Raw genomic sequence first — 17118 nt, 5'->3', positions numbered from 1 at the left:
CCAGCCCAGGTAGGAAAATCTCTGAGACTCCTATTTCCAGTTAGTGAGCAAAAAAACTGGAAGCAGATGTGTGGCTCAAGTGGTAAAGCACCAGCTGACCCTAAATTCAAACCACATTAATAGCACACAAAAAAATCAAACATGAGGAGGAAATAAAGATTCAGCTTAAGCCGGGCGCCAGTGGCTCACGCCTGTAATCCTAGCTACTCAGGAGGCTGAGATCTGAGGATCAGGGTTCAAGCCAGCCGGGGCAGGAAACTGCTTGAGACTCTTATCTTCAATAAATCACTAGAAAACCAGAAGTGGTGCTGTGGCTCAAGCGGTAGAGTGCTCACCTTGAGCCGAAGAGTACATGGACAGTTCCCAAGCCCAGAGTTCAAGCCCCATGACTGATTAAAAAAAAAAAAAAAAGATTAAGCTTATAAGAAATCATTACTAGGGCTGGGAACTTGGCTCAGTGGTAGAGCGCTTGCCTTGCATGCATGAGGCCCTGGGTTCCATTCCTCAGTACTACATAAACAGGAAAAGCCAGAAATGGCACAGTGGCTTAAGTGGTAGAGTGCTAGCCTTGAGCAAAAGAAGCTCAGGGACAGTTCCCAGGTCCTGAGTTCAAGCCCCCCAGGTCTGGTGAGAGAGTGAGAGAGAGAGGAGAGAGAGAGAGAGAGAGAGAGAGAGAGAGAGAGAGAGAGAGAGAGAGAGAGAGAGAGAGAGAGAGAGAGAGAGAGAGAGAGGAAGAAGGAGGGAGGGAGGGAGGGAAGAAAGGAAGAAGGGAGGGAGGGAAGGGAAGAGAAGTAGGGAAGGAAGGAAAGAAGGAGAAAGAAATCATTACTAGTCAAAATAGAGAGCAAGTAAAGGCTTATTTCATTGAAGGTGTCCTTACTCTAAATGACCCTAGCTAATGGTTGACAGTTATTGAATTATTGTAAAGTTTTGCTATATCTGCCACTTCATAAGTATTATCCTCAGTATTTTAGTCTTGTTTCATGGGCAACACTAGTTCTACATTTCTGAGAATAAGTGCGTGTCCCAGTCAGAATAACAACACAAAAGCATCCCTGGCAGCAGCCAGTGATTGCAGCTGAGGATGGCTGACTGTGTATTAGCATGAGCGTCAAATCAGATGTCAAAAGAAAGAATCTAGCGAGGCGGGTTGTCTTTGGCTGTGATTCTAGCAATAGGGAGACTAAGATAGGAGGATCTTGAATTTGAGGGCAACTTGGGCTTTGGAGGGAAATCTTGGCTCAAAATTAAAAAAAATTATGAAGTGAAAGTATGAATTAGTGCACAAAAATATATCATTATATAGGCTACAACTTAGCTTTATCCTGGGCACCGAGTAGAATTTGGTAAGATGACTGCAAACAATAATACACCAATTTCTTTTAAAATTGATAACAAACACCGATTTCTAGCACACCTTTAAGCATGTGGCAGTGCCCTCTCTTCCCTACTTACCTGGGCTCGGCTCCAGAGGCACAGACGTGGCGAGAGCATGCTTACCTTCCTCCTTCACCAGCAGCAGTCTGGGGGACTCGTGTTTGTTGGTCACTAGCATCCACAGTAAGACTGCAAGGAATGTTGGAACAGAGGAACCGGGCAGAAGCATTTTATAAGCATGGGTATAGTTTCCAATAATTTGCAGTATTTTATTAAAGCAATGTGTATGTATAGAAAAGCATATACATTCTAAGTATATGTTGGTGAATCTTGTGTGTATGTGTGGAGGGGGCGCTCACCAGTATTGTATCTTACACTCAGAACCTCTCTTCTTCTCACTTTTCTTCCTCCCTCCCTCCCTTCCTCCCTCCCTCCCTTCCATCCCTCCTTCCCTCCTTCCCTCCTTCCTTCCTTCCTTCCTTCCTTCCTTCCTTCCTTCCTTCCTTCCTTCCTTCCTTCCTTCCTTCCTTCCTTCCTTCCTTCCTTCCTTCCTTCCTTTCTCTCTCTCCCTTATTTCCCCTCTCCTCCCTTCCCTTTGTCTCTCCTCCCCTCTCCTCCCCTCCTTTCCTCCTCTCTTCCCCTCCCCTCCCCTCCCCTTCCTTCCTTTCTTTTCCTTTCCTTTTCTTCTTTTTTCTTTTCTTTCCTTTTTTTTTGTGCTGGTCCAGGGGCTTAAACTCAGGGCTTGGTCTCTGTCCCTCAGCTTCTTTTGCTCGAGGCTAATGTTCTACCTCTTGAGCCACAGTTCCACTTTTGGCTATTTGGTAGTTTATTAGAGATGAGTCTCACAGACTTTGCTGCACAGTCTAGCTTTGAATCTTGATCCTCACATCTTAACCTCCTAAGTAGCTAGGATTATAGCCTCTGGCACCCACATGTACTGAATTTTTACAAACTGAGCAAGTATAGTAGAATAATGGGTACCTAGAACCAAAACCCAAACCCATTTAGTATTCTAGATATTTCCCTTGTAGTCCTTCCAACTCCTGCCTACCACCCAGGATGACCACTTTTAGTAACATAAATGGGTTTTGCCTGATTTTTGTACTCTATATAAAGTATACCTTGTTCAAATTTTTGTTTGTAAGATTTATTCATATTGTTACATATTATTAGAGTTTGTTCATTTTAACACTACATAAAATCCCATTGTATGAATTGTTTCCGTTTATCCATTCTAGGAATTTGGGTGGTCTTTGGGCCATTATGAATAATGCTGCTACCAACATTCTGCTAATATATTTTTATGTAAACATGCATCCATTTCCTATGGCATCTTGAGGGTTTCTTTTTCAATCTTTGGTCAGTGAAAGCCTAAGTGTTGTTTAGCATTGCGGTCAGTGCACATGCACCTCACTCAGTAAGCGTACTACACTGCTGGCATGACCAGCAACTTCCTCCCAGAGTTCTCGCCGGACACTGTCTGCGCTTAGGATGGGTATTGTACCTGAATCAAGTATGAACGCTTGTGTCTTGTCTTCGACGGTGGTTCTTTTTCAGCACTTTGTTTTACTTGACTGTGTACCTGGCCCATGACCTGAAATACCTTAAGCTGACTGATGGAATGAATGGCCGTGGCCCTGGCCAGCACAGCAGCGAGGAAGCCCTCTTAGTCACCTGAGCCCTCTAGCTAACACGACGCTATGCTATCCTCTGACATCCCGTGTCAAAGGGTTAGAATAGGAAGTGATTCCTTTCAAGGACAAGCTCAGAACTGTGGACTGAACTTGCATGGTTATAAGGAATTTCTGGTGGCTTTACAAGTCTCTTAGAGACTTAAAGTGTTAACAGCAGTGATTCCAAGGCATAGTGTGGGGGCCAGATATAAATAGCAGAACACAAATGGGGTAATGTGCCACTGCCAAGCTACTGCTGGGGTGTTTATAAAAAGAAAAGCATTCACTTCTCAGCATTCACGTCAACAACATCCCATCCTGAAGACACTCTCACTGCAACTGAGCCGGGAAAATCAGTTTGAGGCCTAGCATCATTTAAACTTGCTTCCAAGGCACGAAAGCCAGGTAAACATTTCTAACTTTTTTGCGCTCAATACAGAAGTGAAGAGTTATTGTACAGAGAAAGCTCTGATCCATTGCCTGCTTGGCATGTACTGTCTGGTGACAGGTATCTACCAAATACGATATTCTGAGTATTGTTTAGAAAGGGAAGTTTTAATACAAAAGCGGTACTATCTTTTAATCTTCTGTGAAAAAATCTGCTTCTAAAGAAAGATGGGAACCTGGGACTAAAAAAAAATAAAAAGAAAGACTTCCTCCATTTTCCTATGCTGTTCATTCCTACTTAATTATAATAAGGCAACTTGATTGGGGGTATGAACCAACCTGTTCCGTTCTCTAATTTAATTGGTTAATGACTGGGAAAGTGTTAGCCTCTAAGGTCCTCTTACCTTTCTGTTTACCCCTTACAGTATCGTAAATACTGGTGGAATGCTGGGCATTCTGCCAGTAGAGTTATATAATTTTGTTAGAATTGCTGCCTACTCATGTTCTTCTTATTCTCATTGCCACTTTCAGAAAGTCATGTTAGACACTTGTTTTACCTTTAAGCTCCTCTGGATCGTGCATGTTTGGGGAAGGGAGTCAGTCACCTTATATAACCTGAGTTGTACCACTCCCAACCTCATCATCTCCTCCCTCCCAATCAAATGGGCATGATTGCATTTGCAAGGAAGGTAGACGAATGGAAGATGTGTGTGAAGAACTATTAGAGAACTCCTAGAAACTGGGAGCTAAAGGTCCAAGTTGAGACTGTGTGATTATAGTTTGATTGTATGGTTTCCTGAGGGAACATTCATAGATAGGGAAACAGTGTATCTCCTAGCAATTCTAGTAGAAGAGTCTGGAGGAGTACAGAAATGGACAGAGTTCATTCTGAGCAGATCACCCAAGTTGTCTGGATTTGTATTTCCTTATCTCTGAATGGTTTAAACCTAATGGTTTAATGGCATTTGTGGTCATTAGCTACTTACAGATGGTCACTTCCTGACCATCAAAATGTCTGCCTATAATTAAAATATCTACAGTATCTTTGTTCCACTAAACCTCTTTAGTAAGTCTACTGAAATGGAGTTGGTTTTTTTTTCCCCCTCTTCATTTAGAGGAGAAAAATGAAGATGTGCCGTTTTGAAATGGTCACCAAGCTGCTGGCAGCCTTGATTCTAATGGACATCTTCCAGGTAATGTTAAGAATGAGAAGCATGTGGCCTCTGGAATGAAAACTTGATATAACATTGCTGGGGCATCTGTGTGGAAATAGGAGAAGGTAGGGATAGGTAAATGGGTGTGTTGCAAGTAGCTTACCCCCTCCATTTTACGTGCGTGCGTGTGTGCGTGTGTGTGTGTGTGTGTGTGTGTGTGCTATAGAAAGTTGAAAAATTAAAATTAAGCAAAGAAGACAGCAAAAATCATCCATAACATTTCTGAAAGACTGATATATTGTGATATATTGCCTTTTTGGCTTTTCTCTGTGTGTATATATAATTTACAAAAAAGTTTATGCCATACACAGTATATTTCTTACATTGCTTTGAAAGTTAATACTGTTACATGTCTCTACATGTCAGTACGAATAATGAAAATATATATATATATATTTCTTTTACAATTAAGGTAATGCTGCATTGCTTACATTTTTTTGTATTAAGCCAATGATTCTGTTAAGTCTCATAGATTGTGTGTATAATTTTGTTTTTTATTTCCTCAAATACCAATACTGGTATTTGAACTCAGGGCCTTGAGTTTGCTAGACACTCTTATCACTTGAGCCATGTCCCCACCTCTTTTTTGGCTTTGGGTTTTTTTGTTTTTGGTTTTTTTTTTTTTTTTTGTCAATCATGGGGCTTGAACTCTGGGCCTGGACGCTGTTGCTGAGCTCTTCAGCTCAAGGCTAGCACTCTATCACTTGAGCCACAGTACTACTTCTGGTTTTCTGGTGGTTAATTGGATATAAGAGTCTCACAGACTTTCCTGCCTGGGCTGGCTTTGAACTATGATCCTCAGATCTCATCCTGCTGAGTAGCTAGGATTACAGGCATGAGCCACTGGCGCCGGCTTTGGTTATTTTTCAAGTAAAGTCTTTTGTTTTTACCCTCAGACCTTGGTCTTCCCACCTCTTCCTCCCTGGAAGCTGGGGCCCTTAGTAGGATGCCACCATGTCTGCTTGTTCATTGAAATAGGAGGTGGGCTCTCCCCCCAACCTTTTATTTTGCTCCAGGGTGACTTTGAACCCTGGTCCTCACCATCTATACCTCGTGAGTAGCTGGGATTACAGGTCTGTGCCACCACACCCAGCTCCTCATAGTTTTTTGTTTTTGTTTTTCCTGATACATACTTTATTAAGTTGGGGTCTGGATGCATGATTCAAGTGGTAGAATAACCATTTGTCTGACAAGTTCCTGAATTTAAACCCTGTATTGCAAAACAAAGGGTGAAGGGAGAAGGAAAAAGAAACTATGCTTTCCTTTTAACAATTTTAAACAATCTCTAATGTATTTTTATAATATGAAACAGGTATCACTTGGTTTTTAGGTGTTATATCACCTCTATTCGTGCTCTGGTCAAGAGCCTTCTTTAAAATACCTTAAATTCTTAAAATGTTACCCATTTTTGAATTTGACATTTTGATCCTTTGTCTAGAGAATCATTGTGTATTCTGTGGCTTGAACATTCTGTTTTGTTTAAGTTGCATTGTAATTCGCATGCCATAAATTTCATCATTTTAAATTTAGATTCCATGCATTTTATGTGTTCATTATGTTGTAAAACCATCACCACTGTCTATTTTCATAACATCATCATCCTGCAAAGAACCCCTTCACCTATTGGTAGTCTGCTCTAATTCCCTTCTTTCCCCACTCCCTGGTAACCAGCAAGCTACTTTGTGTCTCATGGATTCACCTACTCTGGACATTTTATTTGAATGGAATCTTGCAATGGATCTTCTTTTATATCTTTTTTTATATCTAGTTTCTTATGCTTAGCATGACATATTAGTGTCTCATTCTTTTTACTGTTGCACAATAATGGTATTGTCTGGCTGTACCACATTTCGTTTATCCATTCATCAATTGGGGGACACCTGGGTTACTTCCACTTTATGGCTATTGGAAAAAGTATTGCTAAGAAATTTGTGCAAAGGTTTTTGGGTGAGCATGGGTTTTCTTTTTTTATTTATTATCATACATTATCTGTACAGGGGAAGATTTCCACACATGTATATATTATATTCCAATCAGTCCTCCCTTCCACCAGGCTTCGTAATACAATTTCAGGAGGTTTTATTGGTCTCTTTTCATACTTGCAGACAATCTGTTTGGACAATATCCATCCTCTTTCACCTTCATTAGTTCAACTCCCTCTTGTTAGCTAGGACTTCACCTTCCTCCAGCAGAGCCGGCTTCTTCCCCCTCCTCAGAGCCTTGTTGCTTCCAACCTCTTTATGTTGGTTTCATCAGTAGTTGCAGTGGATCTCAAAATTATTAATCCTCTTTCTTTTTCCCTTTCTCCTTCAGACATAATTTTTCTTTCATCATTTTTTTTTTAGAATTACAGACGTATCAAGGGGAAGAATGTAAGCATTATTTGGTAGCATCACACAGTAATTTACTCATATATGTAGGAAATATATAGTTAAGGGAAAATAGATGAGCTGAGGTTATGCTTTCCATTCCGCAGTGACAGAATTACTCATTATTGTGAACATAAGTTGAAACTCTCTTTGTTATAGACCTAGAGTGAAATTGCTGGCTCATACAGTAACTTTATGATTACCTTTTCTGAGCTACTGCCAAAGTGTTTTCTGTGGTGTTACACAACGTATTGGGATTTTCTGGGTTTTGTTTGTGTGTTCTTTTGCAGTACTGGTAGGATTTCATGCTTGTTACGTAAGTGCTCTACCACTTGAGCCATACCCTAGTCATTTTGTTTTTTAATTTTAGACCAAGTCTTGTGGGGGTTTTGCTGTTGTTCTTTGGTTGCTTCTCCCCACCCCCCACAGGCTAGCCTGAGACAACGATTCCCTCCTTACCTTTGTTTCCCAATTAGCTGGGATTGCATGTGTGGACTGTTAGTGAGAGGGATCTCTCTGACCTTTTCCCCTGGGCTGGCCTCAAACCACATTGCCCCAGTCTCTCACCTTCCAAGCAGCATCATACAGGCGCATACCACCATGTGGCATAGGCCTTAGTTTTGTTCAAGTATCTAAGTGGCCATGAAGTGGTGCTTCTTTATGGCTTTAATTTGCATTTGCAGTCTTCTTTTTGCAAAACAATTTTAGTGTATTTGTTTTATTAATGTTTTGTGATACTTAAGTAATTTCCACGTATTTTTAATTACATATTTAGCAAGTTGGATTTCATCAATTCTCAGTGGATAAATCAAAGGAAGAAAATAATAATCAGCTTGTTCCTCTATACTTTTGTACCTGTTTTACTAGCAACCATTCAGCTGTTTCTGAATAGTGAGTTTTATCACTGATCAAGGAACATACTGTTCAGAACACACAATCAGCAGTGGTATCTGGCCAGAAAAGTTTGACGTCTAAAATTAGACATGTGGATGCTAGTTTAAAGCATAAGGAAAAGTTCAAAACATACCAGATTAACTCTTAATATGATGTGAGGGATGTGAGAAACGGTTTCAGGGTCTGATATCTTATCAAGTCTTAAAGATAAATCAGGCGTTGGTGCCAAGCTGAACTCTGGTACATTCTGTGCTGCAGTGGAAGGTGAATTTCTTGACTCTGAGACAGCAGTGATTTGATCCCCTGAAGCTCAAATTCCTATGTGGAGAATTTGACCTACAAACCCAGGAGTACAGGGATCTCAGTGATTTCCCTAACACAATACTCTGTGGCTATTCAACAAGGCAACTTATAATTCTGTCCCAGGTTCCCAGTGGTATTCATAATTATCTAACTTTCCATGAGGGGTTAGTAATGTATATTAGCATATATTACTTTTATAAGGGGTCTCATTGTGATATTTATACACTTGTTTTAACCAAACTCATCTCCTCTATTAGTTTTTCACATTTTAATGGGTTTCCTTATTTTGTACATGCATATAAAATACTCTTAGGAAGACAAAATTATGCTCTGTTAAAAGTGCTATGTAAGCCAGGCACTGGTGGCTTACCCCTGTTATCCTAGCTACTCAGAAGGCTGAGATCTGAGCATCACAGTTCAAAGCCAGCTCAGGCAGGAAAGTCCATGAGACTCTTATTTCTACTTAACCATCAGAAAACCGGAAGTGGTGGTGTGGCTCATGGTAAAGCATTTATCTTGAGCTGAAGAGCTAGGGGACAGCACCCAGGCCTAGAGTTCAAGCTCCATGAGTGACAAAAAAAAATGCTACATAAGTGACAGTAGTCTTCATCATTAGAAACATGAAGATGCTCTTAAAAGCAACAGAACATTTTGGTTCTGAGGACAAGAGCTTAGCAGCAAGACTGATCAGAGTCAAGTCCCAAGTCCATATAAGACTCAGTCTCTCTGGGTCTTAGTTTCCTCATATGTATTATTTTCCAATGGTTGTACAAAGGAGTTTCAGTTTAAAATGTCCGTTAATGTGTACAATGTGTCTTGATCAAAGTCATTTCTTCCATCATTCTCCAGTTTCCTCATTTAAAAAAAAATGGCTGCCAGGCACTAGTGGCTGTAATCCTAGCTACTTAGGAAGTTGAGATCCAAGGATCATGCTTCAAAGTCAGACCAGGCAGGAAAGTCTATGAGATTCTTATCTCCTTTTAACCATCAAAAGGCCAGAAGTGGAGCTCTGGATCAAGTGGTAGAGCATCAGCTTAGAGCAAAAAAGCTCAGAGACAGTGCCTAGGCTCTGAGTTCAAGCCTTAGGACCGGTACACACACATAAACAGTGGCAGTGGCTAATGATACTACCTATCTCACAGACTTTCCATGAATATTAACTGGCTGGGATATGGAAAGAATGCTGATAATGCTTGCCTAGGACTCACAAATGGGGTGCCTATAGAGGATGGGTGAGAAGGAAGTATCTGGGAATACTTTGCAAATGAAGAGATGGTGTTAGGGACTGCATCGCCATGCTAGATCCAAAGGATCTTTGGTTGGGCATTCACATGGATGTATTAAGTAGGTAGTTAATATATAGACCTGGCAATTTTAAGACAGGTCAGAGTATTTAGATGATATGAAAGCATATGCATAATTGCTCAGGGATAGAGTTGAAAATTAGAAAACAAGTGGCCTTGAGAAATGCTAACATTGGGCTGGGAATGTGGCTTAGTTGTAAAATGCTTGCTTAGCATGCTTGCTTAGCATGCATGAAGCCCTGGGTTTAATTACTCAGCACCACATAAACAGAAAAAACCAGAGGTGGCACTGTGGTTCAAGTGGTAGGGTGCTAGCCTTCAGCAAAAGAAGCTCAGGCCCTGAGTTCAAGCCCCAGGTCTGGGGGGGGGGGGAGAGAGAGAGAGAGAGAGAGAGAGAGAGAGAGAGAGAGACCAACATTTAGTGGCCAGCTGTAATATGTTGGACACGCAAAGGGATCTAAGAAGAAAAGCCTTTCCTGAGAGCTCCATGGGTGGAGGAATGGGGGCAGGGGCAGAGGCAGGATGGGGAAGGTTGAGATGAACGTGGAAAATGATGTAGAGATGGCAAGGATGGATATTTCCTTCAAGAAGTTTGATTTTTAGGGAGAGGAGGAATAGTAGGGAAATGATACTGGTTTACTTCAAAAGAATTTTTGCCCCTCCCCCTTGCACATTACCCCCCCCCCGCCCCCCCCCCCGACTAAAAGAATAATTACTGAAGGCTCCAAGCTGGTGCTGCCTGGAGAGCTTATGGTTTTAGGGGATGAAAGTGTCGATTGCTTGTTTCAGAATGTTTGGATTGGTGGGCCTTGGTCACCTGCTTATACTCAGAAATACCAAGAATAAACTCTACCCCAGCTATATGGCTAAAGGAGGGCGCATTCTCAAACATAAAAGATGCTTTTGTGATTAGGTATTTATTTGTCATGAACAGTATTCACACGCAATATTTTACATTATCCTCCCAGTCTTGTGGGCTTGCGGTCATTGAGTTGAGGACATTGTTCAAAGCTAGGAGGGCCACTAAGTACTTCAGTTTGCTCTACACCACAGAGTTAAGATAAAAGAGTTATAGGAACAACCCTCCACAAACCTCTCGTTCATTGACATTTACTCTTTTTTATAAATGCCATAGCTGAGAAGAGTTATCAGTAGCCATGGAGCATACTTCATCAAAATTATATCCAAAGTTGGTTAAAGTAAGGAGAGATTCTCTGCTGGGGAAGAGAGGGTAGGGCTAATAACACGAGAGAAAATTGTATTTACTAAATATCTTATTTTAAGAGTATTACTTTCCTTTTCTTTTGAAGGTGAAGGTTGAGATGTTAGACATGGCTGACAATGCATTTGATGATGAGTACCTGAAATGTTCTAACAGGATGGAAATGAAATACGTCCCCCAACTGCTGGAGGAGGAGAAAGCAAACTATCAACTCTTCCAGGCTGTGTGGGAAAATGGCAAAACCAAATGGGAAGCCCTGAAGACTCAGGTCTCTGTCCCTAGGAGTTTTAAGGATAACCATGGGATAGCCTTAGTGGCATACATTTCTGCAGCTCAAGAACAAACTCCCTTTTATCATCTGTTCAACAAAGCTGTGGAGATAGCTGGGAAATCTCGGAAAGAGTATATCTATGACTTCCAGTTCAAAGCTTTTCATTTCTACCTGACGAGAGCGCTGCAGTTGCTGCGAAGGCGCTGTGAAGAGAGTTACAAAGCCGTGGTGTACGCATCAAGTCCGGATGCCACCTTTACCTCTGCTGCTCTACACCAAGCCAGGCTGGGCAACTTCACGCTGGCATATTCAGCCAAACCTCAGGCAGCTAATGACCAGTACGTTGTGCTAACCATCCATACATGCTTTGGAGTTGCCGTGGAGAAATTTGTGGATAAAAAAAGTGAAAGAATTGTTTTAATACCGTTGAATGAGGTTTTTCAAGTGTCACAAGAAGGGACTGGAAAGAATCTTATCCTTCAAAGCACAAACAAGACCTGCAGCCATTATGAGTGCTCATTTCTAGGTGGTAAGTGTATCTGTGTCTCGCTCTCTGTGGGGGGGGGGCAGGAGTTGGGGTGGGACCCAGGAAGGGGTCAGGTAAAAGAGAGAGGTGTTTGAAAGGAGAAATGAGGCAGTTTCCATACTCCCCTGTTGCGTGTGGTTAGCCATCACATTGTACTAAAAGTATGAATAAAACTAAAAAAAAATCAAACAGCACTGTCATAGGGCAGTAGTTTTCAAACAGGCAAGTTTATCCTGCAGGGTCTTTTGGCTGTGGTCTGGAAGAAAGAGGAAACATTGTTACAACTGGGGGAGTAGGTGGGATTGCTATTGGCATATAATGGGTAGAGTCAGCTAAGCCCCACCCACAAAGAGAGCAAATAATTATCTAGCCCTAAATGTCAATATTGCTGGTATGGACAACCTGTAGGTTTATGATGTAAGGTTTGTGATATACAATTTATTATGAAATGTAACAGTCCCTGCCCCATCTAGATCCCGCTTTTTCTCCTCCATGGTGTCTATTTTTAATTATTTTATTTTTTCAAGTATTAACTGAGTAAATAGCATGCTTCACTCAGCATTCAGTTGTGTATTTTAAAAAATTAGACATGTCTCTTGAATCCCCACTAAAGGAACTATTTTGTCCTCATGTTCCATGTTTCTGATAAGAAGCCTTCATTGCTTTCCTCCTCAACAGAAAACCCGACTGATCCTTTTCATCAGTGTAGAGCGAGACTATCTAATTCAATGGCTCATCTCCATCATCAGTAAATCAGGCTCTTCCTGTCTTCCTGTTCCTCCAGTGTTGGATTGTGGGTTCATGCTTATAGTATGAACTGTTGCCTGTCTAGGATCAGTCCACTTCTAGAGCAAAGAAGTGGGTGATAGACAGAGCTACCAATTTAGTAAAAAGTAAAGTCTACTAAAGGCTTTTGAGAAAAAGCTTTAAGAGCAAAGTTTCTTGGTCACTCATAGCTACAAGAAAGTCTTAGGAAGGCAAGGGATAATTAATTAGCTTGTTAGCTTTTAAGTGTACAGGAAGCAGAAGAGAATTAGAAATGGCTATTATGGGACCAGGCATGGTGGCACATGCCCATCATACCAGAACTCAGGAGGTAGAGTCAGGAGAAGGAACAAGGGCAGCCTGAGATACAGAAGGAGATCCTCTCTCAAAAGAAGATGAGGAGGAGTAAGGGGAGGAGAGCGAGAGGAAGGAAATGATTGTTAGGTCAGTTTATTCAATATATTTGACAACTACCATCCTCTTTCCTAACATATGCAACCCCCCCCCACTCCACTTCTCCCAGTGGAGTCAAGATCAATCAGCTAAACCAAGAGCTGTTTGCTATGCTTAAGTACCTCTTTCCCCCAGGGTTAGTTACAGTTTTGTTTCTTTCTTTGGCTTTGTATATCCTATAATTAACTTACCTCAAAGACCTTTGACAGAAATCTCATAATACATTTAAATAAATCAGATTGTCTCTTGTCCCTCATTTTCGTTCTCCTCTTTTCCTGCTCCCATTCTCTCCTGAATGTACCCCGTACCCCTCCTGGGCTGCTCCTAACATGCAACTCTGTGATATTCTCTGCAAAATAGCCTAAGGTCTCTCCACACTACCACTGGGAGACTTGACTTCTCCCTTGTGAAAGATCCCGTGTCTTGGATTTGTACCTCTGTCTTCCATTACTATTTTGTTTGGTGGGACAGAGTACTGTCAGCAGGGAGGGTCTGCAGACGTTTTCTGAGAAAGGGTACATTGGGGAAACTTTTCTAAGGCTGAAAATCTACTTTTAAGCCTGAATGATAGTTTTTGTAGATTTGCACTTCTGTTTTAGAAATTATTTTTCTTTGGAATTTGAAAGATGTCCCTTGAATGATTTCTACATTCTGGAGCTGTTGTTAAAAGTACATCTCTATTCTAGTCACTAAACTTTTCAGAGACACCTGTTATGGGAATTTTTTGTTGTTTTGTTTTATGGTGCTAGGGATCAAACCTAGGGCCTTGTACATTCTAGAAAAGCAGTTCGCCACTGAGCTACATCCATTAGCCCAAGACTTGTTCTTTTCTTCTGGAAGGCTTAGGATGTTTTGTTTAGTCCCAAAGGTATGAAACCCAAAGGTTTTATGCCTTGATGTATGTGAGTAAAGGGTTAATCAAATCTCTTTCTCTTAGGGAAATGGCCTTCTGTTGATCTATCACGGTTTCCTCTATAATTTGCAGCAGTGTATCCATCAACACTGTTGAGAGTAAACAAAATGCTAGATTGGTAAAGAGCATCTGAGCTGGGAGGATTATGAATGAACTATAAATAGTTGGGGTGGAGAGAGCTGTAGTTTTAGGTTTTCCTGAGTGTGGTGCTGTGTGTCTAGGTCAGCTACAGGGAGATGAATAGGACTCTTGGACCAATTCTGTAATGTCTAGACTATTAAACTAGGGAGGCTTCTGCATCCTTAAATAATCTTATTTCCTTGTAACTGAGATGTTAGGGGGTGTGGGGAAGAATATTTGAATATTCCTAAAGGATTGTGAGGACTTGTATTGACCTGTGTCTGGTGGTGTCCTGCTTCAGACACTATGCTGTGTTCACTATCTTCATTCTTCTCTAAAACTCAGCAAACTGGTGAGGAGTTAGCCTTGGGAGTATGGTTGGATAGCTAAACCCAAATCTATTGTTGCTGGGTCAAGCAGTGATCCCTTGTGTTGGCCTCAGAGATATACTAGATGTATAGGCTTTTCTGCCTTGACTGTGTGCCTGAAGTACTGTGAGAAAACAATAGTAGGGAAGTGCTGGGGAGCCTTCTAGGTGCAGAGGAGGGCAATGTTTAAGGAAGCACTCACTCTCAGGGTCTTATTCCACCTGCACTTGAATGATCTTTCTTTCCTTCTTTTTTTTTTTTTTTTTTTTTGGTCAATCATGGGCCTGAACTTGGGGCCTGGGCTCTGTCCCTCAGCTCTTCAGCTCAAGGCTGGTGCTCTACCACTTGAGCCACAGCACCACTGCTGGCTTTTTCTGCTTATGTGGTGCTAAGGAATCGAACCCAGGGCCTCATGCATGCAAGGCAAGTGCTCTACCACTGAGCCACCTTCCCAGCCCCTTGAATGATCTTAAGAGTTAGCGCCTCCTTAAATGTTATGCCTCCTTAGTCTCGCTTTAGTCCTACATTTTAATAGCATTTAAGTGACTCCTCCTGGAGGCTGAGGGTGGAAACACACTTTGTTTTTGTATCTAGGCCAAGTCTTACCAGGTAACTCAGGCTGGCCAAGAACTTGCCATGTAGCCCAGGCTGACCTTTAAACTTGTGATCCTCTTGCCTGTGCTTCAGAGTATGAGATTACATGTGTGTACCATCATGACTGGCTGGAATGGGTAAGTTAATGTTGAAAGGACCAACCAGCTACTTATTGGACTTGATCCAAACCAAGCCCACTAGAGCCAGCCAATTAATTAATTAGCTCATGGGAACTAATTATAGGCACCCATTTTCTTTCAAGTTTCTCTTAAATAACAGCAGCTCAAAAATTGGCCAAAACTCAGTTACATATTCCCCATCTCCTTATTGGAGGGCTATGTTCCAAGACCCCACAGAATTCCTGAAGCCAAATCCTATATGTACTATATATTTCCCTATACATACATACATGTGATGCCAAAGTTTAACTTCTAAGTTAGATGAATAAGATATTAAAAACAAGCCAGGCATTGGTGGTTCACGCCTGTAATCCTAGCTACTCAGGAGGCTGAGATCTCAAGATTGCAGTTCAAAGCCAGACTGGGCAGGAAAGTCCATGAGACTCTTATCGCCAATAAACCACCAGAAAACTGGAAGTGGCTCTGTGGCTTAAGTGGTAGAGCGCTAGCCTTGAGCTGAAGCTGAGGGACAGCGCCCAGGTCCAGAGTTAAAGCCCCATGACCAAAAAATAAAATAAAATAAAAACAACTGATAATTATAACAATATGCTCTATTGGACGTTATGTGAATGCTTTCTTTCTTTGGAAGAATATTTTAGATGGTTTGATCACAGATAACTGAGACCACAGGAAGTGGAGATGGCATCACAGGAAGTCAGGGCAGCCACTAACCTCGCCAAGAGAAGAACTCATACAAGCTGTGAAATGTAGTGAGGGAGACAGAAAAAGGCTGCCCAAAGTAACAACACTCTTCATTGCTAGGTCCACTTGGAAAAACGACCCCTTCTCCTTTGTTCTCCCTCTGTGCACAATTTGGTCCTCTCTAGAAGTCTCTGCCTAGCACCTGTTACCCAGGAAACTGGTGCCTGGGGGCAGTGGGAGGTCCCCTAGACTCTGAGGACACTGCTTCCTCTGAGGTCACTTCCACATCCGCTGCGGCCGCATCTCCTCCTGCCCTCTCCCTATAGAACCTTTTGTCCCTGCGGGAAGTTGCCCCTCTGCACACCTCCATCTGGTGTGGTCTGGCTGGTTCTGTTCTTACAATGAAGTTTTGTTCACCTGAACAGCCACGTGGAGGTCTCCTTTCTCCAAACCTTACACCCATGAGAGTATGGGGGCAGGGTGAGCAAGGAGCAGGCTCCCCTCAGTTCAATTTGTGCAAGGACATCAGCTACCTGGTGAGGATCTCAGGGATGGGGGCCTCCTATTCCTGAGGTCTGGGAACTTGATTCCTTGTGTTCTTAAAGGAGTGGGACACAATTTGCAGTGACGTTTGTAGGAAAGAGAAAGTGCACCCCAGCAGCAGATAAAGATGCTGAGAATGAAGTGCAAAGCTTTACTTCCTCTCCTTTTATGGAGGGATCAAAACAGAGGGGTGGAGCTGGGTGGAGCTCACCTGTGTAATCCTGTAATGTAGCTTCTCCGGAGACTAAGATCTGAGGATCTCTGTTCCAAACCAGCTCTGATAGGATAGGAAAGTCCCTGAGACTCTTATTTCCTGTTAATCATCACAAAGCTGGAAGGGCATCTGTGGGCTCAAGTGGTAGAGTGCTGTCCTTGGACAATAAAGCTCAGAGACTGCCCAGGCCTAGAGTTCAAGCCCCAGGATTGACATCAATATAAGAAACAAAAATCAGAAGGGCAGGTCATTGGGTGGGGTTGGGTGGTGATTTGTTTCTCTGATGAACACATCAGTTGACAAGTGGAGCTTCTATAACAGATGGGAATCTGCACATGCCCAATTTTGTCAGGTTTACTGGTAATGGTAGAGAGTACATTTTGTTTATTGCCCTGCAGGGACCCTGTGCACTCTGCCTCCCTCAGGAGCACTAGTGGCGCTTTGTGGTGGAAATCAGCAAAAACTACAAGCTCAGGTTCCCTCCCCCCCTCCACCCAATGTTAACTTTCACTAGTCTATCTAAGCAGAAACCAAGTTGTAGAGATGACAGAAACTATCTCTTTGTATGCTCCATGGAGGCATTGGTTAGATAAAAGTCCTGGGTACATTGGGGCTGGGAAGGTGGCTCAGTGGTAGAGTGCTTGCCTTGCATGCCTGAGGCCCTGGGTTTGATTCCTCAGCACCACATAAGAAAAAAGAAAAAAGCCCGAAGTGGTGCTGTGGCTCAAGTGGTAGAGCGCTAGCGTTGAGCCGAAGAGCTGAGGGACGCGCCTAGGCCCAGAGTTCA

At 42.2% G+C, this 17118-nt stretch overlaps 1 protein-coding gene across 8 annotated transcripts in view; it reads left to right on the top strand.

Annotated features, from left to right (window-relative positions):
• Nucleotides 1-17118, top strand: part of Art3 (ADP-ribosyltransferase 3 (inactive)) — a 104161-nt gene that overhangs the window by 72976 nt on the left and 14067 nt on the right. For 7 of the 8 annotated variants that reach the window (XM_070012685.1, XM_070012683.1, XM_070012684.1 and 4 more), the window contains 2 exons: nt 4553-4630; nt 10832-11543. In XM_070012685.1, the coding sequence (XP_069868786.1) occupies nt 4553-4630; nt 10832-11543 (790 nt within the window). Of the gene's footprint in view, nt 1-3328; nt 3456-4552; nt 4631-10831; nt 11544-17118 lie in introns of those variants that run through there. The other variant, XM_070012686.1, reaches the window with a different exon arrangement.

This window comes from Dipodomys merriami, unplaced genomic scaffold, assembly GCF_024711535.1.
Source record: "Dipodomys merriami isolate MVZ:Mamm:240054 unplaced genomic scaffold, mDipMer1.0.p SCAF_9, whole genome shotgun sequence".
Lineage (NCBI taxonomy): Eukaryota > Metazoa > Chordata > Mammalia > Rodentia > Heteromyidae > Dipodomys > Dipodomys merriami.
Note: the sequence above shows the minus strand (reverse complement) of the source record. Positions and strands in the feature narration are given on the sequence as shown.